Consider the following 24388-nt stretch of genomic DNA (forward strand, 5'->3'; position numbering starts at 1 on the left):
ACATGGTTGCGTGTTGCTTGCTTTATTGTCCATTACTTTAACGACAAGTACCCAGTGACGAGGTAGCTACTAGGGACAATTTTACTGCGAAGAAACGGGTGCCAAAAATCACGTTACGGCACTTGTCTTGTCATTTCTTGCATGCCCATTGTTTCATACCATGGGTAGGTGCCTCCTGGGACTCGCTGGGCTTGTATCTTCCTTAAAACTAAAAAGAAAATTGACCATCAAAGTCACCAGGCATGCGTGACAAGGTGGGGTTGAGAGTTAAACTCTGTTTCAGAGCTTCTGAAAAGCCCTGACCATGTCGTTTTTTGCTCCTGCTTTGCTCCTCACCCAGGTATTCTGGCAGAGAACTTGTCCTGGGCCCGCTTGCTCTGCTTGGGTTTAGCAAGAGCCGTGGAGCTGTCTTCCCTCTGCCCGTCTTATACTCTGGCTTTAATTTTTCAGGGAGAAGGTAGAGCAGCTGGAGAGGATGGTCTTGGACCTGCAGCAGGACGTCCTCTCTCTGAAGAAGAAGGTGCAGCGGCTGGAATCCCTGTCCTTCCAGGAGGAGCCCCACCGGCCGCCCTGCGAGGTGGTGGAGCTCTTCAACGGCTACACCAAGGAGCAGCTCAGAGAGGCCATCCGTTTCGACCAGAAAATCAGCACAGCCTGCAAGACTCTGCTCTACAAGCTCTTCACCTCCGACTACATCCAGAGCCACTCCATCACGGGGCGGAGGGGCAACACTTTCCGGGAGGCGAAGCCCATGATGGACGAACGCTGCATCAAGATCATCCGGGTGCTGTTGAAACAGAAGTTTGGCGATCACCTCAGCGACACGGTGATCACGGAGAAGATACAGAACGTGCAGAAAGCCCTGAGGCAGAAGTTTAAGACAGAATGTCTCTGACACGGGGGGATTGGTGTCTCTGGTCATGAGGAGCACTCCCAGGGAAGACGTGGCTGCAGGGCTGCCCTGATTCCCTTGGAGGAACCCACCCAGCGGATCTGGGCTCTCAGCACAGCACAGCCCTTTCCCAAATGTCTGTCTGCATTAATCCGGAGGGAATTTTGCCCAGCTTGGCTAGAGTTCTGCACATCTGCGAGCACTTTACAAGCCCCTTACCCCCTGCAGTCTGCGTGCAAGCCTCAGGGTGCTGTCTGCGTGATGGTCTCCGGGACTTTTGGGTGGACACACTTAAAAGCTTGAGGGTAACAGAAGGGCAGACACATTAAAGCAATGCCATAAAACCTGCAGAGAAGGATTATTTCTCTCCCCCCCCCACCCCCCTTTTAATGTGGTTGTATGGAAGAAGTGTTGAAGCGTTTGCATTGACGAAATCTGCTGAACAAGAGAAGAAGTCTCCCGTGGAAATTACATGACATGAATTTTCCTTTCAACACTAGATTATTTCCATGGAGAAATCCTGCACATTTTCAGGTGGGGAGGAGGGGGAGAACAAAGTTTGTCCCAGTGCAGCTACACCTTTCCACCTTTCCTTCAAAGAGCAGACATATTATGAATGCAGTCATTATAATTTAAATACAGTATTTGTATCCTAGTTAAGAAATTCCAGGTACAATCAGGGTGTTGTGTTTTTTTTCTGTATGAGAGGCTAAGGAGAAGGACTAGAAAAATGTTTGTTTGTCGTTTCTTTTTTTTTTTTTTTTTTCCCTTTCTAAATAGCTTAGAGCTGGAGTTTGGGTCCATTAAAAGTATTTTTAACATTGAAAGAGTAACATGCTGGCAGCTGTCCACCTAACATAAGTGCCACAAAATACCAAACATTCCCTTTTAAATGAGGCTTCTCAGATAAGATTTTTTTAAGTTTAATTTTGAAATTATTCAGGAAAGGAAATGTCACTGGTTTTGAGTTAATCAAAACATTTGGTTTAATTCATATGTTTTGCTCTGTTTTCAAGTAATTAATTTCTTTACAATTACAGGAGAAATAATAGTGAAAAATGGATGTACTGAAAAACACAGAGCTACTTTGGAAAAGCAAAAAGAAAAGCGTGATTTTCAGAGTTTTTCTCCCTGCCCCCTTTTTTTCTAATGGAAAAACAAAACCATTAAGTAGGGTTAACACCATGCAGCATGTTGATTTTGGTGGCAGATGTGCTTGCCAATGTTTTTGGCGCTGTTTTCATCAGGTGTGTTCAACACTCATGCTGAATTACTGGAGCCAGTAACTGAAATATTCCTTCTGTTTTCCCAGTGCAAATGCCCCTCCTAACTCTCTACCATGCAGAAGTATCGGCGCTGGTCTTGTTTGTTATCAGGGAAGCGCCCAGGGGTTGCTTTGGATGGTGACTTGTCACAGGAAAGGTTGTGGAGGCACAGGTGGCTTAATTCTGCTGTGCTGGCTTTGGTGTCAGCCCCTGGGGCTTTGCAGACCTCTGCAGGGGCTTTGCAGACCTTCCCTGCAGGGTCCGTTTCCAGTTTCCCCAGCTGTGCCCTCGCAGTGGGGCATGATGGTGGGGATACTGCCTTGGACCACATCTTCCTCCTCCAAGCCACTTCCCTGGGCACTTGTTTCGCCTTCATCCAACTTCTGGCTCTTGATCAGATCCATCACCAAGCTGCAGCCTCACAAATGTCATTTAGTGAAACATGCTGCTGCCTTCCTCCCCCAGCGAGCCCCCTCTGATGAGCTGCAGATCATTACTGCATGAGGAGGGAGAAGCAGACTGCAGGGACGGGCTTACTGCGGCTACCGACGGCTCCTGAAACAAGTCTTTAATCAGCTCCTCTGGAAGCAGCCGAGCCAGGTGACCTTTCTGCTTGAAAGTTCCTTCGGTGGCTCCCTGGGAGGTGAACTTCACAGCCCGATGCCCTCACTGATGTTCAGCCAGAGCTCCCCAAAAGCAGGGCTGGCAGCACGGGCTGGTGGCTGCTCCCTGACTCCGTGCAGCAGCCTCTGCACAAAGGAGCTGATGCTCAGATGGACCCTTCCAGGCAATAAACCTTGTCCTTAGCCGCTTTCAAGGGCTTTGATATGGCGGAGTGCGCTGAAGAAAGGATACGCAGGTGGCTTTTCGTTAAACTTCATTTTTAAGGTATTTGTGAAGTGGTGGCAGCATTTGCAGGCTAATTGGGAGCACTCGCAGAGACCGATGATCAAGCGGTGCCACGAGGGAGCCGATGCTCACAACTCCCTGAACTCCAGCTCCTGCTAATCGGCCTCGAGAGAGAAGATCAGAGCACAGGGATGTGACGTCCCTTCAGGGATGAAGGGGTCAGGGAAGATGGAGGAGGAGGAGGAGGGTTTATGCCAGAGCCACTTCACCTGGGGATGTTCAAAGCCTGACTCTCTGAATGACGAAGGGCAGCCTGACTGAATTGTGTTAACCTCTCACTTCTAAAAGGATCGCTGGCAGAAGCTGGACAGGTCTTTCTGTTGAGATGAATCATGTGGGTGAAACCATGGCATCCCGTTAAAAGCAAGGCTCCCCTCCTGTTCTGGGCGCTATGGGGGCAGCAGGGCATGAGCAGGGAAAGCTGGGCTCAAAACGCAGGCTGGGCTTCAAGGGAATTTCGCAGTTGGTGCAGAAGCAAAAAGGAATGGGATTTGTCCACCTCTGCAAAATACACGGCAGGCCTGAACTGTCCAGGTCTTGCTCCTGTCAGCAGGACACAGAGGTCCTGCTCCTCCACTGCTTGCTCCCAGAGCAAGCCCGGATGGGCATTGGCAAGGCAAGAGCAGCCAGGAGAGATGCAGCTGATGGGAGCTCACAAGGGAAAAGAAGACAAACAGCCAAAACAAGAGGGAAATTCTCTGGAGCACAACCCTATTTATTTCAATTTTATCTCCTTGACGCTGCCCGGGGGATTCCAGCGTATGGCACAGGCAGATTTTAATTTGCCTGTTTCTGGGCTCATAAGAAACGCACACCGCTAAATCTCTCAATATCTGCACTGTGTGAATCCCCCAGAAAATGTAACACAGTTTATTGAAATCATGCAAACTGTGAGTATCGGTTAAAGGAATGATGTTAAAACATAACTAAATCCTTTCTTGGTTTTTAATCAAGAGTTACAGAAGCTGGCTGCATTTCCAGGAGGCCCAGGCAGCTTGCTCAATGCACTTGGAAAAATCTTCTGATGCAGAATTGGAGGTGGAAGCGTTTTGTGCTCGTGGCTTCATCTGGTTTGAGATGCTTCATCACCCAGCCCAAGGAACTGGGACGTGTCTTGGGGAGAGCTCAGCTGCAGGGCCAGTGGAATACAAAATGCCAAGCCTTGGTCTTGAAGCTCTCATGTCCTAGTGGCATTCAGCACATAAATAGTGTCACAGGATTTTATTTATTTTTGTTGTTCTGGTCTGTCTTTATCTTATATGGCTTTTAAAACAAGTGAAAGACAGAAAATGCACGTAGAGCTGTGTCCCCCCAGCTATACATGTATATGACATTGGCACTTTTGAAATATTTTTCAAATCTGAAAGTCACTTTTCATCATTTTGCATTTTTCTTGAAAGCATAACTGTGTGTTTTGGAGAGTGTAGCCACAAACCTGGTAGGTGTGCAAATACATCAGATTTTATAACTTTCATCTCTCTGCTTCAGTCATATATTCATTACACATGATTTTTACCAGTATTTCTCGGTCTGCAGTGCATGATTACATTATTCATCCTCATCTCTCTCTATCTCCTCCATCTATTCAGAGTCAAATGGAGCTGGGGAGATCATTATTAAAACACAGAAAGCACAGAAATAAAATTAACCATAGCACCAGTTCTCTGTGTGCTGAATACACCGAGGAAATAAAAAGGTCTTCCACTTCTAATAAAATCTGGATATGAATTACTTCATAAGAGCTTAAGTGAATTATATTCTGAGGCCAAAAAGAGCTCGGTGCCCTCCGACTGCGGGATGTCAGTTCTTGTTGCCTTGGTGTGCAGCGCATGGAAAGATGCCATAAAATCTTCAGAGCCAGGTGCCATCTTCTGCTCAGACAGCGAGCTTCAGGAGCACAGACGTCACTTCGGTCCTTGCCCAAGTGCCTGGATGGAGGAGGAAGGACCCTGCAGGGGAGCGGTGGCATCACAACCCTGTGCTTACCCCAATCCCATCCTCCCAGTGAGGATTTGGGGCATGGAAGTGGCTTCTCAGCTTCTTCCCCTCAGTGCAGGAATAAGAGGGCTGGTGGGACCGTGCTCCTGTTCGTCTTCTTTATAAAGCCCCAGCAACCCCTGGTCAATGACTTGCACCTCCTGTCCCAGCGCATCCCAATCCTCTGGCACCCTCTCGCTGCATGATGCAGCTTGGAGGCGCGCTCTCCTTTAATGGTATGTTGTACTGGGTGTTGCTTTTTTTTGTTGTTTGTTTGGCAAATGGACTTAGCTGGAGGCATGGGGACTGTGTGCCTAGCTCAGAAAGGGAGAAATTAGCACCCGACAAGGCCAACGGCCGCATGGGGTTTATTGACTGCTCCTCATAAATACAAGCGGCATAGCCCAGAGCGTCAGGTGTGTGAGGGAAGAGGAGGCTGCGGATGCAATGCACTCCTGCTAACGAATAATCGTTAAACTCTTATGATCCGAAGGAGATAGGAGTTTATTATTATTGCCATTAATTCTAGTAGTACCATGCCCAGAGATGCAGAAGGTGGAGATGGATGAGTTCGTGACCTACATATTACAGGCTAGAATTTATCCCGGTAATATGAGAAAATCAATCATTTCTTAAGTGAGAAGACTGATAAAATCACTGACTTCAGTGGAGCAACATCATCGCTATTATATTTTCAATACGTTCACTGGAAAAGTGCTGGGGAAGGGTCAAGCCCCTCTTCTGTATGTCTTAAGTGTACGAGTTTGCCCTGTTTCTAGGAGACAGGAGTGATGCTTTCATCGCAGTCCTGCATCCATGCCTTCGTTTGCAGGCAGGATTTCCCAGCAAAACCAGCTGCAAAAGGTCTTTGCACAGCATGTTTACTAATTCTTGAGCTGAACCGAAAAGTCGTTGGGTTCGCATTTTCTGGAAGCCCTGCCTTTCTGTTCAGCCTGTCCCTGCCTTCCTTGCCTCAGACTGGCATCACTGTTCTCACGACACTTCCAATGGGGCCATCAGGGTGAAAAATGAAATCAGCCAGTTTAATGAGTTGTTTTGGTAGAGGAATTTTACAGCTTATTGTAAACTTGCCATTAACTCAGCTAATTCCTATTTGTATAATATACACCGCTGGTTTAGTTTATACTCCAAGGAGTGTGCTAGGAGCTTGTGTTTTCGGAAGGGAAAACCATCCCCAAGAGACCCTGCAGCACCAGGGACAGACCTGCTTTCTGGTGCATGATTTGAAAGCTGAATGTCTGTCCTGTGCTTTTTTTTCCCCCTGTGTCGTGTACAGGCCATAACTCACCCTTTTGTGCTTGCTGGATTCAGAGGGCTGCATTTACAAGGTCACTCGGGAGCCAGAAATACAGACCTGAGCAAGGGGGGGCATTTCCAAAACACAAATCCGGGGCAGGTGCCTAGCTGCACCTGCAAAGCTCGCTCAGCACCTGGCTTTACTGTTTTGCTCCCAAATGCTCTTGAATACCCCTTGGATTTGGCAAAGTCCATATTGCTAATAGAAAAAAATGTTAATTTGCAGACTCAGATGGTTTGCCCATTTTTATCCTGAATTTGCAGCAGGTTGAGATCTGGTCCCATGCTCATTAAGCGAGCACAGAGGGTAAGGAGGAGTGGAGAAGAAACAATCAATAGGGAGCTACCTTGTTTGCAGACAGTGCCGGGGCGAAGGTTTATTTCTGACTCTGCAGAGGGAGGCTGGTGCTCGGAAGGGCTCAGCAGTAACATGAAACAGGCGCTGAGCTCAGCAGCTACCTGTGAATTTTGGTTGCGGCTCCTGAAGTGTGCTTGCAGGCCCTGTGCAAAGGCAGGTGATGCCAATGTTAGCAACGTTAAACCTCTTCACTTTAACTGATTTTGATGCCTGGTCTGAGGGAGCAATTCCAAGCTGTATCTACCCGCTGTTCTCTTTAGAAATAACCCACTAACCCTGCCTGCCCATGCGAGACCGTACCATAAATCTGCAGTAATCTGTGGTGACAAATGGCCTGAAAAGTGGGGAAGTGGGGAACCCATGCTCTTCTGTGAGAAGAAAGATAAGTTAGTTCTTGATTAGGGAAGACAGCAAATGGAGGCATTTCCAGTGGCATGGATATTATCCTGCCGTTTCTTATTAAAATTAAATGCCTAACAGTTCCAGTTACCATAAATTAGCTACAGAATATGTTTTATTGTGTTTTGTGGTCTCTAGGGCTTACATGCCAGAAACTTGTAAAGAGAATAAATACGTAGAAGGGAAGCCTCCATTTAGGCTCATTTTGAATTTGTAATGCCTGGTTATTAAGAGTATCACATAGCAAAAAGTCACACGTGATACCCATATGGTGCAGCTCCAGCTTCAGAGAGCTCCGTCTTTATGAATAACAACATGGACAAGTGAACGGGTCCCCAGATGACAGACTGAGACATAATTGAGCACAGAAATTGGTTTTTCCTTTCTGGGACTGAAAATAGGGGTGATGTTTTTGGAAAGCCACTGAAATGCTATCTCTTCCCATCACCTTCACAGAATGCCAGTGCAAGGTCTGATTTTCATTGCTGAAGTCAGGGTGAGTTTTATTCAATACCTTCAACCTGCAGGAGTTCATCTTCAAATAAAATAAAATAAAATTATGATAACTCAATTGGATTTAGTTTATAGTCCCTGGATTTCAAACTGAAAACAACGATCCATAGGCAAAATGCAAATATGATTTTTCCTGCATAGCGAAATGAGAGAGGCTGTTGAGAGCCTCATGTTCTTTGCTCACATTAAAGCTTTGAGTGCAGAAAGTGAATTGGCCAAATTCTGCTTGAAATATGCCGGATGCTTTTGCAGGCATGTAAAGGAGATGAGTAAACCTTCCTCAGCTTGGAACATCCTCCTCCAAACCTTCATGTTTATGTGCTTAAAGCAAGGGCTAGATTTCTTCTGGCTCATCTGTGGATTTACCCTGTGTACTTGTCATTGAGCAATCCACTTCACCATGGTAAAAGAATCAAAGAGGTTTCAGCTTTCCCCCCTACCCTATCCTTCCCCGTCTTGTAATGTTAACGAGTGATAATGCTTCCAGATTTTTTCACAGGCTATTGCTGCTGAAAATTGCTTTGGTGCACTGGGACTCTTATTCACTGGGTATAACAAGAGCTTTTTACAAAGCAGAGGAAGAAAGACCAAGGAAGTGTTGTAACTAGAAATCCTATGCTGGCCTGACCTTTATCTTGTCTCAGGATCAGCTTTTACCGAGTGGCTCCTGTCCCACCTTGCCGGGCGCGTTACGGAGCAGCAGCAGAGCTCCCTCCCTTGCACAGCGCACGGTGCTACACGTATCCACAAGGCAACAATTCCCATCCAAATCGAAGAGACTCTGGGAGATGGACCACAGCCAGCTTTTTGTGATTAATGAAGCTTAGATCTAGAAGATAAAATGCTGGGGAGTGTATTACCTGGGGTGAAATGAGTGGTGAAGAGAGGCTGAGGCAGCTCTGGGACCCTGTCCCTGTCGCCTCCTCGCTGCTGCTGTGAGTGCATCTGGCTCTGGGTACCGGGGGGCTCTGTGGGATTTGGATAAACGATATTTCTTTTGAAATGGTGGTAGCTGAAGCATTAATGCAGCCAGGAGAAATGGGAAAGGCTTTCTGATGTACTGAATCATTTGTCTGTGATGAGTCTGCGACGGAGCAAACCCCTGCCTCTCCTCGAGGCTGTACCAAAGGAGCCTGACTCACAGGCGGCCGCCTTGCCCCTAAACTGGGCATCACCAAGGTCAGGAGCTGACCACCTGGACCTGTGCAGGGAGACGAGGAAGAGAACTTCTGAAATCCTCTTGCCTTTTGATACAAAACCAAGTCCCCCATGCTCCCCCTCACTGTCCCCAGTGCTTATTGCACTGACTTCATTCCCCCAGTTTTCGTAGTCCCCTGGGGGACTCAGAAGAGGAGTGGATGCACCAGTGGTACGTTGGAGCCAGACTCAGACCTGAAGCATTCTTTGCAGCTGCTGTCCTCTAAGTGCTAAAAAAGAAAGGTGCTCAAAGCAGTGAGAAGCAGAGGTCGTACGGCTGAGTGCAGACATTCCCCTTCCCAGTTTGGCACTGAGCAAATGCATTTGGCCTCTCCTGTCCTCCAGCGTCTCCCAAGGGGGCTGGCTGCAGGTGTTTCGCAGCTCTGCAAAAGCAGAACAAGAGCCATCCAGCCCGTGGGCGAGGTGTAGTGGTGCATTCGGAAGGACGGTTCAAGGCAGCTACATCCCAAACTTCGGAGGCGTTCGCTGTGCTGGGATGCAGGGCGTGGGTGGCACCAGGGATTTCTAGACTCACGGCGTACCATTTCTGAAGAGATAGGAGCTCTGGATATTAAATAGCCTGCAAGGGAACAGGAACAGCTGCAAAATGTTTTTTGTAGACCAAAGGTACAGCTCTGGCTGCGCTGAGTCTGAAAAGTCAACAAGTAGATTAAACAGTAACATTTATCTCTTAGTGCTGAGATATCCAGCCTGGGGCTTGCCACAGAAATTGATTATGAGAGACCGTAATTGAAAGGCTATCTGATATTTCTAAATCTCACAAGATTTGGAAGCTGCAGATGGACACAGGCAGAGAGACGGTGTGTGTACACTGTGTGTGCATGTCCATCTGCCACGAACACAGCCTTCCTTGTGAACATCCACAGGTCCTCTTGTTCAAAAATTAGTAATGGTTTCCATCCAAAGGAAAGAGAAAAAAAGAAAAAAAAAAGAAAAAAAAAAGAAAAAAAAGAAAAAAAGAAAAAAGAAAAAAAAAGAGCTTATTACTTGCAGCCAGCTGGGCAGAAGACCAATGAGGGGTGCACCCCAGTAACTGCAGAAGGAGTGGATACACATGCTGGATGTGTAAGTATGATTGGAAATATCACTGCGTAGCCATTCTTCAGGAAAAGGGCAGGGCAACAGCAAGTGCTCTCCTTTTTCATCTGCTCGGAATAGAATAGCTCAAGGTGCCAACCCTTATTTCTCAGAAACAATTTAACTTCTTTTTTCTTCGCTGGACATAAATGCGCCTGTTTTCTTTTGTTCTTTAGAAAAAAATGAGGAAACAAACCTTCACTTATTCCCACAGTTCAACTTTGATAAAACTATAGCTTAGAAAACTCTACATATTAATAGTGTGAATCACTTAAGTGAGGTACATTATGTTTTCAATTTCCATGATGCTTTTAGTGTAGGCAACTTATCAAGGACTACCGTTTAATCTGTTGTAGCAATCTTGAACATTAAAGCCAGGTTATTGCACAAAGGGATGTATTCCTTTCACTGGGGAGGTTAATATCACCCATCATTATATTTGACATTTGGGCCTGGCATATTATTTTTCATGCCGGGTCTGAACGTAGCTACCCACTCCTCACAGGAGCAGTGTTTGAAGTGGGTACATTTCAACTAGCTGCACACATCCACAAGTGTCATCCTAACAGCCTCATCACTGTAAATAAGAAAAGACAATTTAATGAACAAAATGGGGAGGGTGAATTCAGGAAATGAAATTTTCTCTAGTGGGTAAGCAAGCAAAGGGAAAAAAAAAAAAAATCATTGCTGTGCATGCCTGCAAAAGAAACACCGAGAGGGGAGTGGGTGCCACGCTGCTCGCAGGAGCATCTCCAGAACAGCATGAAGGAGAGCATCCCTGAACTAATGCTACAAAAACGCAGCTGATGTGCCTCCCCCCATTGCCTGCAGGGGTTAATTGCATAATATGGTTGCCAAAAGGGCTCAGAGGTTGCCCTCGCTGAGAAGCGGGGCCGGGGCCAGCAGCTGATGTCTGACACCGAGCAGCGCTTCACGTCCTTCAAAGCCAATGGGCTCCAGCTGGCTGTCACTGGAGAGCTGCTTGAACCTGAGCCTAAAAGGACTCTTCAGAGCTGAAGATGGGAAAATCCACTTTGAATCTCGGTGCTGGCCTGGTGAAGATACTAACTCTCATTTAGGCAAAGTGTCCTTCATTCAACAGCCAAGGGACCCTGTGTCACGGACGTCAGTGACTCACCCGTGTCTCTACACGAACAGTTCTCTTTGGCTGTCGAGTCCCTCTTTGAATCCTTCTTGCTCCCTTTTGGCTTTGGCAAGTGCAGACTACTGAAGGCGAAGCTCTAGAGGCTGTTCTTGAGCACAAACAACTCGGGGACCTTGCTGCCACAAGATGTCAGCAAGATATAGAGCTGAGCAAGACCTTAGCAAAACCAGGGCCTTTCTGCTAAAAATAATCAGCTCCTTGGTTCTGTCACTGGATTAGCTAACCAGTTGTGATGTGTGGAAGCAGGACCATGATGTAACCTTTGCATGTTAAAGAAAAAAACAACAACAACAAAAAAAACCACACCATAGTCCTATTTCTGGCTTTGTTTGTTCAGCCTTAGAGCCTTAGTTACGTCTTAATGAGCTATGAAAGCAGACCAGTGGACGGAAAAGGAAGAATAGGGCATGAGGAGACAGCAGTTCAGGAGAACGAAAGAGTAAGTGGAATTAAATTACCACCAATTTCTGAGGCACAACAATGTACTAGTGGATTTCATGGGGGATTCAAACAACTAATCTTGAAAAAATTCTCCTCCCCCGAAAGCCATGTCATCAAACACTATTTCCACAGTCCCTTCCTTTGATTTATTTTCAAAGCCAGGCAATAATGCTCCCGTAATCTCTTCTGCTTTCATTTTTTATCTGTTCCTAACACTGAGACGACAGTGGAGGAAAGACCCCAAACAGCAACAGCAGCAGCTCTGTCCTTCATCTGGTGCAGTGCAGGCAATTTGAGACCAATGGGACCGGGCAGGACTGAAATATCAGATTGAAGCAGCCAGAGAGAGAACGAATACTCAGCTTCCAGACTCTGAGAACTGCCTGGGTAAGGAGACCAATATACAGGATCAAGGGCAACTGCCTTTTGCCGTCTGGCACAGCCCCGTGCTCCTCGGGGAAAGCACTGGGCAACAGAGGGACTCCTGCCGAGGGAGCTCCCCTTGCCTTGGACTGATCTGAGCAGAGCTGACCAAAGTACCCCTACAGAAGCAGTTTGGAATGGTTGCAAAACTCGCTGAACTCAACAGGGCTGGGACGTCAGCACGAAATTCTCTTAGCGCTCTAAGGTATATTTTAATACAGTCATGGAGTCATAGAAAATGGGGTAGGGAGAAGGCACCAGGATGATAATCCACTCCTCCATCTACCCGTACCTGACCTCTCACTTCCGACCCTGTTTCCACAAATCTCATAAACTTGTGGACTCCGCTGTTCCCTGAGCAATCAGCTCCATTGCTTTGGTACCTGTCATACCGGGGGAGGTTTCTCCAGCACCCAATCTGAATTTCCCCTCCTGAAGCCTGAAGCTGCCGCTTCTTCCACTCACGGTGTTGGCTTTCATGCAGAAGTCTTAAGCTGGCTCCTGAGGCTTGAAGCTGCCGGATATTTTTGCAACGCCAAGCTGACAGGTGTTGCTGGCATGGCTCAGGGGAGATCCAGGGGTGAGTTCAGAGCACAGATAACCCTGCCTGATATTTCAGTAGTAGTTGAGTGGATTATTTTTTATTTATTTTATTTTATTTTATTTTATTTTATTTTATTTTATTTTATTCTATTTATTTTATTTTATTTTATTTTATATTTTTATTTTTTTTATTATTACTCTATTTTTTTCATAAAACACACCGTTGGGCTACCTGCCAGTTTTCTGTCCATCAGCCCAAATTTCTACATAGCCATGCTCCGATTTGACCTGTGACACAGCAGTGCTCCAAAGGAGCTGCCGATGGAGGCGAGCAGCTCCAGCCAGTGCAAGCCCCTTGTGATACGCACCTCCGGGCCCCTGTCTCTCTTCTTGTCCCCACATACACGTGCATCTGTGTTCTGACCCAACTCTCATGGGGATTGCTGTACTTATTTGTTTTGTAATGATTGCAATTTTGTTAAACATCGCCCCTGAAGAGCTCTGCACTGTTTTTTGGAGCTCTGAATACGAGTGCTCCTTGAATCTTTCCCCTAAGTGTTCCTATTGCAGTCAGGAAGGAATATTAGAAGAGTGTGTCCCTGACTTCCACTGCCTCATTTGGAGCCTGTGATTCATGTTTGATAGCATCCTGCTCCCATTACTGCCAGCTCTGCTTTCCCAGGGTTCACTCTGCAGCCTCGCACACGGCGTGCAGACTAACGAGTTCTTATGTCCCGTGGGTTTTTATCCATTATCCCCTCTCTGCCCCCTTTTTTTTTCAGTGACTTGGATCCCCTTGCCCTGCCCCTCGCCACCCTGCTGACCTAGCAGAGCACGTGCTGGCTGGCCAGCAGGACGTTGCCAGCTGGGCATGCAATGGATGAGATTTTTTGTTTCGCTCCATTTGCTTCCCTTGGGCCATTGTTTTCACTGAACTTAAATGTGACACCCTTCCTTCTTTTCCTGTAGCTCTCCTTCCACACGTAACTGAATGATTTTGTAAAATGGCAGTGAAGGGAACATGGGGAGAAGGCAGACCAAGCAGCACATCTGCAGGAGCCTCATCTCCTTTGGAAACCAGGATAAAAATCCGTTTGCGAGGATGTTGAAAGCGCAGGGAGAGGATTCATCCGCAACTGATGCCACAAATAGTTCCTACCGGGGGATGCTTGTGAATGTCATTTGATTAGAGCTCGTCAGCATTGTGGGGTGGAACAGCTGGGCTTGTTAATGAAAAAGCCTTTCCTAGCAATATGCAGCTATTTTACAAGGCAGGATTATTTGAGACAAAATAATGATTTGCGAAAAAAAAATTAAAAGATCTCTCTAACATCGCAACATCCGATTGTGTTATTAGGGAGCGAAATGTCATTTTGAAGGGACTTTTCGGAAGGAAACCAGTTATTTATAGGCGTACTTTGTAAAAAGAGGTCAGAGCAACTGTCTGGACTGAAGAGAAGCTCATTAATCCTTTCTCCCCCTTCCCTGTGCCGGGGCAAGCAGCTGCTCTCGGGCTGTGCTCAGCAGGGACCTGCAGGGCCCCTGCCCTGGCCGTGGACGAACACTGCCGTCAGTCTCCTTGTTAAGGACTGTTCCCGCAAGGAGTGAGCCCTCCAGCCTCAGAGGCAAGACTACTTTCCTAATAGGTGCTAAAATCACCGGCTGGATGATGAACGGCTTCATGTCAAACTTACTGGGAGACTCTCAGATGCTCCTGGCTCATTATCGCCGTGAGCCCCTCCTGGCTGCTGCCCTCGGAGCAGGTTTTTTTTAATTATTATTTTATTTTATTTTATTTTATTTTTATTTTCCAAGTGCTTTGGTGAGCTTTGACTCACAGGCCGAGCTCCTGAGCGGCTGCGCTCTGCTTGACTGCGCCTCCCGTATTCTGGGAAATGAGATAAACGCTGGCACAGGATTTGCATTGCTAATTAGCACGCAGTAAATGAGCTGGCATCCCGTGCAACAGGCGCCGATGACACACGCTAAGGACGCTGGCTGGTTTTGCGCGGTGCCTGCTGCAGCAGGGCAGGGATGTGTGGGACCAGTTTTATTGAGCATCTCCCCTGCACGAAGCCTGGTACTGCCCCAGCTGGCATGGAGAGGGCACGTAATGCAGCAGGACATCAGCAGCAGGACAGCCAGGCCAAAAGGTCTGCTTGCACCACGAGGGAGGAGAGCAGTTCTGACAATTCAATTAACGCAAGGATTAGGAGATAAAAACCTAGCAAGGAAAAGTTTGACAGATGGTTCTTACTAGGTAGGAGAGTAGCACAATGATTTCTTGTTCTTGGAAAATTAACACGAGCCCGTTTAATTGCCCTGGGAGAGCTGAGGGTGAGCGTGTGCCTGGGTGCTTGGATCTTCACATCGCCTTTGCTTTATTTTCAGCTGTTCAGACCAGTATCACTTTGAACTGTTTCTTGTACAAACAAGAGGGAAATCAACAATAAGTCCTTCACCATGAAGTAGAGAAACATTATTCTTCTCTCAGGCTTGTTTATAAGTCACCATATATTATGTCTGCAAAAGCAAACACTGGTCCACCTGTGTGACCACTAAATAATATTAAGCTCATATAAAATACAAGGCTTTCTCCATGGACTCAAAGTACTTGCTGAGAAGCCCAAGGATACTGTGAATTAACCAAAGAAGTGAAGGACTGAACTTTTTTTTTTCTTTCAATGTTTCTTTTTGGAAATCCCCCAGATTGAAGCCCTGTCACTCATTATTCAAGCCATCTGCTTCCCAGAGCTGATAACGAAGGGCAGGCTGTCTAGCTCCAGCCTACAGTTCTGCTGGTTAGCATTTATTGGCTAATCAGAGCTGCTTTGCTTAGGAAAATATGTGTAGCCACATGCAAGGCTGGCCATGATGTGCTTTGCTCTGGCTGCCTGGGTCCCGTGCCTGCATTTTTGCCCATAAGTGTGTGTGTGTGTTGTTGCATACGTGTGCCGAGCTGCCGGCCAGCTGCAATTAGCTGTGAAACCTGCACTGCAAACCTTCAGGCACCTTTCCCCGGGGCCTTCCCTTCCCTAACCCTGAAGGTTTAGGTGTTTGCTCCTCTGCCACGTGAGATGTTCCCTGTGCCAGGAAGGCAGGAGGAACAGCGGGGTGAGGTGAGAAAAAGAAACCGAAGATGTTTGTGTGGATGGTTTTGTTTTAAATCCCATCTTACATCTCCTCTTTTCCTCTGAGACCCCGTACAGTCTGTAAGGAAACGAGGGCAGCTACGTCCCAACATCTTTCTGGGTGGTGATGCCTGCAGGCTCGAGCCCCGGGCTGTGCAATGCTCCATCCCCAGCTTTCCCACCCCAAACTGCCCAGGAAATTTGGAGCCCCAAAATCTGCAGAGGGAGGAAGCACAGGGCTCGTTTGGGATTACAGGGTCAGAGGAGCTTTGGAGCAGTGCAACCCTTTAAGGACGCTGAAGCACCGTGCTTCTAGAAGCCAGGAGATATTTCAGTCTCATCACGCTGGTTCAAGAACGTTATTTGTTGGCGATGACAGCTTTGTTTTACACGAGGGAGCATTATTGAATGCATCTGACAAATTCAGGCAGGAGAGCCCTCCGAGGCATTACACCCAGGAAGAAGGGCTGATGGGGCTTTTTTCCTCTTGTGCTGTTCCTAATCCCGCCAAGACCTGGGAAAGATAGACAACAAAACATTGGCTGTCTACAGTGAAGTGACATGATTAGAGGAAGCTGGAAGTGGAACCTCCTCGTGTGTCGATATTTGACTCCAGGTACTGCAGGGGCGGCATCGATCGCGCGGCGTTTCGGCTGTGATGCATCGGCGCTTCAAAGCGCCAGGCTCCCTCCATAGCTCAGGCTCCAAGCAGATGCTGGCAGGTGATTATAAATCCACGCTGAGACGGGAAAAACAAGCTTCGGGGACAGCTTCAGAGCTGACGCTGAGAATGTCGCAAACGTTACGAAATAATTCAAAGTCTGTCAAAGTGGGGCTGTGCTCTCAGATCAAGTTAAGGAACACGTGGGCTAAGTTTGTGAGACTCTCTAGTACTTCTTGCGGATCGTGGATTCACAGTTAATCTTTACATAGCTGCACTTTCCTTTAGTTTTCAGTAAAAAAGAAGAACAACAGACTTTAAGAAACTTGACAAAAACAAGCGTTTCACCATACGTTTAATCTATAGGCGTGGGAGTTCTTGGATGACCACGTTGAGTGAATTAGATGGAGCTTTTGATTACCTAACAAAAATGGGCAGAGAGATCTAACGAGGGATTCCCGCAGCAGACCCTGCATCTCTCCTTGCACAGGGAAGGAGCTGGGACGTGGAGGTGGCTGCAGGGACGCTGCAGCCTGTTTGTTCCTGCCCTGCTCTATGTCCTCATGGTTTGCTTGTCTTCGTTGGCAGCTTTGTGTCCTCCCAGGCAGGAGGGGGATGCTCCTGCAGGAACGCTGTGCCCACGCGGGATCGCAGGAGACAGAGCCAGTCACGGGTAGAAAGGAGCAGAGCATGTTTGCAGTTTTGGAGAAGTAATTGTTCTTTAAAAATAAATGCACATGTGGGATCTTGGTTCTTGCAGAACCTCAAACCCCTGTTTGCACGATCATAGTCCCAGGATAGTTTTGGATGAGGTTTCTGAACCAGGATGAGTTTGTCACAGGGAAATAGTCCTCAGCAGGGTGAGATAAGTGGCTTAAGCAGCTCAGAGGGGCAAAATATTCCTTGTCCTGGGAAAGAGGAAAAAAAAATTAAAAAAGAAGCTGCTTTTAACCTACTGTTGCTTTCAGGATCTTCTTCTGAGACATTTACCTTCCAAAAAAAGAAACCGGTTTATCTAAGTTCGTTTTGCAGCTTGTTTTCAGTACGTGAATGTTTTCATGATAGGCAGAGGTAGTTCAGCAACAGTTCATGCCAAACTGTTCTTTTCCTTAGAAAGGAAATAAAGAAGTGAAAAATCCTTGCTAAGGTACAAGCCAACTTCAACTTGTTGTTCTGAGACTTTTGGAAAATGTTCTATCAATTATAATAAATATTTTAAGCAGAATTTTCTCCATTTTTTAAAGTATTTTCAAATTAAGAAAAATTCTTTTTAAAGAACAGCAGCAGTTTTGAATGGGGAGAAAACAGCAGTCAGTGTACTCCCTGCTTCCTATGCTGCCTTCAGTGAGGAGGGGAAGTGATGACGCGCCAGTAACACCTTTCTTCTTGCTACTTGGAAAATTGCATTTTGCCAGACATGCCACAGTGTGCATTGCATTGCAATGAGGGGGGCAGGCAGCTAGCCAGCTCTGCAGCTGGCTCAATAGCAACACGCAATAAATCTTATAGTAGTAAAGGGATCAACATTTTCCACCTGTGCTTCTTATTTATTTATTTTTGTGTTCATTTTATTAGGGAAACGAATTATTTGATTACATAGTTTTGTAGAGATAGCCTTCTTTGGAGAATTTGAGAATTTTATTAGAAATTTAGGGTTTATTTCTCTTGGTATGATCCCCCCTTCCTGCCATACGTGTACCAGTTCTCCCCAGGGCCTCACCATCAGCTCTTGTCAGGTAGAGGAGCTAGGATATCATGTGAATATATATATATATTTTTTTCTTACTCCAGTGTAAATCTGGACATATCCTTTAGGAATAATGCCCTTCCTTCATGTACACACATTGCTTCTGCCATTTCACATGCCTGTTTGCAGCACCACTAACAAGTGCTGAGATTTAGTTGAGGATTAGTTGAGTACTTCAGCCCAAGAGGCTGGAGCACGGCAGCCTTTGCGCTGTCTGTGGCTGGAGTTTTGTTGGTTAGAGCTCATCAGGAACTGCTGTCCTCCTCCTCATTCATTCTCTCTTGCTCATCATGAAAAAGAGCAGTGTGTTCATCTCTAATGTTAATCTGTGGTTACAACCCCCCTGCCCGGCTCAGCACAGGGAGCCGCAATCAACGTTGCGGGTAATGAGGACGTCTCGCCAAAAGGAAGAAGTGTCAGCTGCTTGAACTGCCTGACTCGGGCAGGGAGGAGAAACCAAAGGCAGTCATTAAAAGGAAAAGAAATCTCATCTTGCGCTAGCACAGGGATGGCTGATCCACCCCTTGTGTCCAGCTGAGCCTGGGGGCATGCAGAGGGGCTGCTGAGCTGAGGGATTGCAAGGGGTGAGCTATGGCAAACTCGATTCAGATGAGAGAAACCATGGACTCTTCTTCCATGGGTGCTCTGATCCACCTGAAAAGAATCCCTCCTGAGCATATGGCCTCGGTGAGAGCCCCCAGCTGGGTGATGCCAGAGAGCCAGGACCTGGACCAGGGCCTGGCAGCCAGCAGCAGAAGTGGTTCGAAGATGCCAAAAATAGTTTGCAGAAGCTAAAAATAAACGTAGCTTGTATTTTCCGGTTCAGTTCCTCCTTTGTTCGGAAGATGTCAGGAATATGTTAACATCACTTGGGCACCCAGACACAAATACAGCGCTTTGTTATTAATAATAGACTGGCAGACAGACTCGAACAATCCTCAGGTGTCTTTTTACCAACCCCAGACTGCTGGTCTGTACATGATACTGCTAAGCCCTTCAGGTAAAGGAACATAAACGAGTTGGGTTTTAAATTTGAGTTTCTTTCCGTACTCGGCCTGCTGGAAGAACATCACCCCTGGGACTGCTGCTGGGTGAATAGCACCTGGGATCTGCTGCGGCAACAGGGGATGCTGAGGGATGGGGCAGGTCCCTGGGAAGGTGAGGGGCTGCTGCCTGGGTGCTCTGGTCTCACGTAGGGGGGGGAAATCGGCTTCTGTGCTCACCGTGACACCAAGTTTATTCCTCCACATGTCCCCTCTTTCCTGTCCTTGCTCAACATGCACTCGGCAGCCCCACAGGAGCAGCGCAGACCTTGGAGAGGACCCGGACCATCCTGAGCAATGCATCTCCAGCAGAGCCCCTCCGTGCTCCAGCTGTGAGCCCCCCACCTCCCGACCATACCCACCTGCACCAAAAGACATTCCAAGAGGCGTCTTTCTTGGGTGAATCACCCCCCGTCAGCATTGCCTTTTTTAACCGCCTCGGTCCTCCAGCCAGGGACGGCACCCGCCTAATTTTAGCCCCGTGAGTCACAGCACAGCTTCTGAGAGGGAAATATTTATCGTCTTGGAGCGGTGTAAGCGCCTGCTCCACACACCCCAAGCACCGGCGCGTCTGCTTCTGCTCCAGCTTCGTTGGTGGTGTCAGTGTAAACACATGGACAGCTTTGGACTTGTGAGGAAAGGCTTTTAGCAGCACGCATGGCCACGGCCAGCGGCTGCTAATTAAAACGCACAGAAGGACCGGCTGCTAAGGGGGTGCCAAGTGAAACACTTCTGTAGCAGGTTTTCCCCTTTTTCTTTCTAAATACAGAAAAAAAATAAGAGGGGGTTTCTTGAACCTCTTCATTTTAAGCTTGCGTTATTTGCTTAAAAGCCTGTCAAAATCAAGGGGAACAAATAATAATTTTTATGTTCAGCTATATGATTTTTCCCTTTAAATTGAAGCATTGTTTTAAATGGTTTCAACCATCAAAGCTTATCTAGCAGAGATTTAAATTCAAAACAAGTTTAAGAAAGATAAAGAACCATTTAGCTTGTTTACATCTCAGTTGTCTTTGTGAGAGTCAGTGTGAATGAAGGGGAACGATACATTTGGGTATCAGTGGTGGTAGAGAACAGAAGACAAGAATTTGAGACTAAAAATCAACAAGTGTTTGCATAGGTCTGATATTTTGTTTGGTAGGAATCCTTTGTTCAAAATACTCGAGGAGGCCAAGACATTACAAAAATAATGAAAAAGAGGAGTCCTGCACAAACCTAATCTTGTAGGTACCTTCTGCATGAGTAGGCACCTAAAGGTCACAAGCAAGGGTCGCTGTGCCAGAGCGAATGAAAAAGCTCATTTGGGATTTCAATTTGCAACAGTGGCTGGATTTCTTCTCAGTTAGAAGAAAGCGTTTTACACAGCAATGAACCTTGCTCTTTCCTCGGGTTTCCAAAATGAGTTCATGAGTCTTCAATAAGGAAAACAGTGTGAGTCACTAACACATAATATTTGCTGATGAGTCTCCATCGTGGACTGAGCGAACAGGGAGGTGATAAGGCTCAGTCTTAGCGCTCCTCCTGCCCGCTGCTTGAGGAGGTGGCAACAAGGACCTTGGAAAAAGCCTCTTAAATCTGATTCGCGACCAACAGGTTGATAAGATCTGCTACAGGGTGTTTTGTGCTGGTTGCTGAAATGCCATTTCCTCGGCCCCAGAGGAGGAATTTGCTCCGTGGGGAGCTGCGTTGTCAACCCAGCAGCATTGCGAGGTTTCTCCCAAAAGCTCCCTGAGGAGGTTTTACAGCTTGTCCCTAGGGATTTCCAACCATAGGGGATGTTCCCCATGTCGTTCTAGCCAGAAGCAGCATGATGCTCATATTTCTATTTGAATTTCCTTGTGGCTGTGCGGTCAAGAAAGTCTTTTGGGAACACACCACAGCTCCTGTCCCCAAACACCCCTGGGTGGGATCTGGGGAGGGAGCTGGGAGCAGCTGCAGAAACCCAGTTATGAGACTCCGCGTTTGTGCAGTTTATTACTAATTTTATAACCAAGATGCAACATCCACACACATTCAGATGTCGAGATGCACAGGACTGGCTGCAATATTTACAGCATAAGCAAAATATGCAATAGGACTGGTGTTTATGCAAGTACGCTAACAAAGATAAGCAGAATAAAACTCGCAGTGAGCGATATCACCAACATGTGTTTATGCTGCAGTGAAACCCCAGCGAACATCTCCTGCCACTCTAAAGTGAAAGCTTTAAATGGGGCAGAGGAGATTATTCCCTGGAGGTTGTTGTGCTTTATCACAAGGAAGCTGAACAGGAGGATGGTGCTCAGCCACAGCAGCCTGCAATGAGCAGGGGAATCTGCAGCACAGAGCTGGGGAAAGAAAATAAGCCTGGTTCAGTTGCAGGTGATTAATGAATTAACACCCCTTGCCCTCCTCCTCCCCAGCCTACAAATAGCAAAGGCCAGGGAAGGAGCAAAGCTGCTTCTGGAAGAGCTGGAGGGGGTGAAGGTAAAGGTAATTATTTAGCAAATTTTTTGGCAGGCCTTGTTTAAGTGAGTAAAAGCTGGGTTCTGAAGGAATGGAGTTTTTTTTTTGTTATTATTTTTCTATTTAGAAGTATTTAAGCCATCAGTAAGCTCTCAAAAAGCCTGGGAGAGCAGGGAAGGTGCAGCCTTTTGCTCTTGTATGTGGTGGCAGGGTGTTATTGTGCAATCAGGTAACGTTTTAAAGGGTTACTTGGTGTTAAAAGCCCAGAATCTGTGGGTTGTCTTTTTTGCTGGGTGAAGAAATGCTTTCTGAGCTGCAGCCCTGAACTGGTATAGACAAAGCCATGTGCTTGCATCTCGAGTTGGGTTGATCTCCTCTTGCCTGATCCATTTTCCTACATAAAGAAAGCTCAATGGGGCCCATTCATCCTGGTGGAGAGAAGTGTGAGAGTGCCCCCTTTTCTTTAGGGTTTCTCTGGAATTCAGTGTCTGATCAGCTAACCAAAGTGCCCTTGAAGTGAGCAGGGATTTGCAGGGATTTGGGTCTCCGCGGCCTGTTTGCACAACACTTGTTACAGGGCAGTGTGTTCAAACATGCTCTTGGCCTTGGTTCTGTTGATGCTGGCTAATGCTTGGTATCTTCCCAGGGGTTGTCCAGATGCAAGGGAAGTAAGCTGGAAAAGTTTTTCACACAGAAGTTCATAGAAAATTATTCACTATATTTTTTTTCTCAGTATAAAAGTCTTTGATTCCTAAACTTTAATTTGATGGATGTGTGCATTGTTCCAGCAGTGAAAATGCTTAATTCTCTTAAATTCTCTCATTTCTCTAAACAATCCTCCTGTGTCTTATGCATTTTCTAAAAGCCTCCACTTCAGCAGCCTTTCCAAACAGCTCAGTGAATGTGTCAGAACTCCTTACAAGCTGTAAAGCAGGTGATGGAGATTACAAGGACAATTTCACCCATCACCGAAACATGCTTGGTTCGGGGATGGAAAGCAGCATCCCTCTAGCTGTGCACCACCAGGGCACCTCCAGCTGCATGGGATGCAGAGCATTAATACAAATACAATTTGGGGGCTGAGAGAGATGTGAGCAAGGTAGGAGGGGAGGCAAGTAAGTGGACTGGAAGCTGGCCAGGAGCCTGGGTACCAATGCTACATGGAGCCCCTAGGGAAGCAGGGCAACCCCATTTACTTGCTACGGAAACCAGCAGCTGGATTTTGGGGATGAGCAGGGCAGCTACACCCGAAAACGCGACACCAGGTGATGTGTGGCCAGCCAGGAAGCCCAGAGATACAGTTCCAAGGCTCCTTGCATTCAGACAGCAGATTTCAGCTCCCTCTGAGCTGAGCAGGGACCTGGAGGACCATCCTGCACAGGAGAAACTAATTAATCCACCAGGCTGAAATCCCTGTTGTAAAACACTTCTCCACCTGGGCATATTTCTTGTAGAGCCTTTGAGCAGCCTAAGGATGATGGAAACTGGGGAGCAAAATGAGGGGGTAGGGAAAAGAACAGTGTTTTTGTGGTAAAACTCAATGCAGATGCTGCATAGGAGTCAAGAGAGATAAAACAAGCAAACATTAGGTGCCATGGGAGGGAAGGGAGAAGTGAGCATTTTTCTAATCCCTGAATTTGACAGCTAGTTTATATGAAATAAGCTCCGAAGGCTCCTGCCTTCCCCAAGGTATTTTCTTTCTAAATAGATCTATAGATACACTAATTAGCCAAAGGAGAAGTACAGGAGTTAATCCCTAATCATGTAAATGTGTTGTTTCAATTAATTAATGCACGTGGCACTTGTGCTCTAGTGATAGGCACCCTAAGGAAAGGCAGACATGAATGAGAATAATCATATTTAACAGTCTGCTCCCATTTATTCCTCCAAACATGAACGATGTCAGACCTTCCCATAATCTTTCTCCATAATTCATTGTTGCTCGGCAGTGCCGGGTTGTAAATTAGCCGGAATCACAGGCTGGAAATGATAGTTTTGCAAAACAACAACAAGTGTTTACTTGATGGATTGGCGAAGGGACACAAACAAGGGAGAAGGGAAGCACTGGATCTGTGTTGGCTCTCACCCCTTGCCTGGGGGTCTCTTTCCCCTGGGATGGGGACCAGCACCATGTGGCTGGGTGCAGGCAGGGGCTGGGTGCCTGCTCTTTGGGTGCTGTGAAGGGCGATGGCTTGAGCAAGCAGGGAGACTGGGAAGAGGAAAACAAGTCACCGAAGTGTATTTGCAGCCATTAAAAAACTCTTCCCTTAATAAGGGCATCACTGACCTCCTTAACAGCTGCCCAAACTGTGTTTGCAGCCTCATGCAAGCACAGTAAAAGAAAGATTCAATTTCTCTTTTTTTTTTTTAAACTAAATGCTAGCATTTTAGCTCAGACAGTCGCTGTGCAGGATAATAAACAGGCTCTGTTTACATAAACCTGAGGGGACTGCAATGTCCTTTCCATGCCATTTCTCAGAACTGGAAGCACCAGAGCACAATTAAAAGCTACTTTGTTAAGGAAAAGCACAAGAGGGGCTTGGACCCAAGCAGGAGAGGCTGCTCGTGGTGTGGGGAGAGGTGCGTGGATGAGCCCTGCCCTGTGGAAAGGGGCTCGTGGGCAACTTCTGCATCCTCAGCTCAAGCTGTGTTTCCTATCAGCAAGATAAAAATACCTACAAATGGTACAACGGAGCATCTGTGCAGCAAGTAATTACCTCTTGGACCGGGCTAAGGCTGCTTTTATTAAAAGGCAGTGCGCTGCCAGGTTTGTCTGAGGACTCTTTGGAGGGCTGGGATGTTTGCAGAGATGTTCCTGCATGTTTTCTGAGACCAGCAGCAAACACGCCTTTATTGCTGCCTGT

General features: G+C 46.9%; 1 protein-coding gene across 5 annotated transcripts in view; it reads left to right on the top strand.

Annotated features, from left to right (window-relative positions):
• Positions 1 to 24388, top strand: part of LOC310882515 (uncharacterized protein) — a 46824-nt gene that overhangs the window by 12949 nt on the left and 9487 nt on the right. For all 5 annotated transcript variants that reach the window (XM_083801378.1, XM_083801377.1, XM_083801381.1 and 2 more), the window contains one exon: positions 451 to 21440. In XM_083801378.1, the coding sequence (XP_083657504.1) occupies positions 451 to 895 (445 nt within the window). In that variant the 3' untranslated portion in view covers positions 896 to 21440. The remainder of the gene's footprint in view (positions 1 to 450; positions 21441 to 24388) is intronic.

This window comes from Anser anser, assembly GCF_964211835.1.
Source record: "Anser anser genome assembly, chromosome: 16".
Lineage (NCBI taxonomy): Eukaryota > Metazoa > Chordata > Aves > Anseriformes > Anatidae > Anser > Anser anser.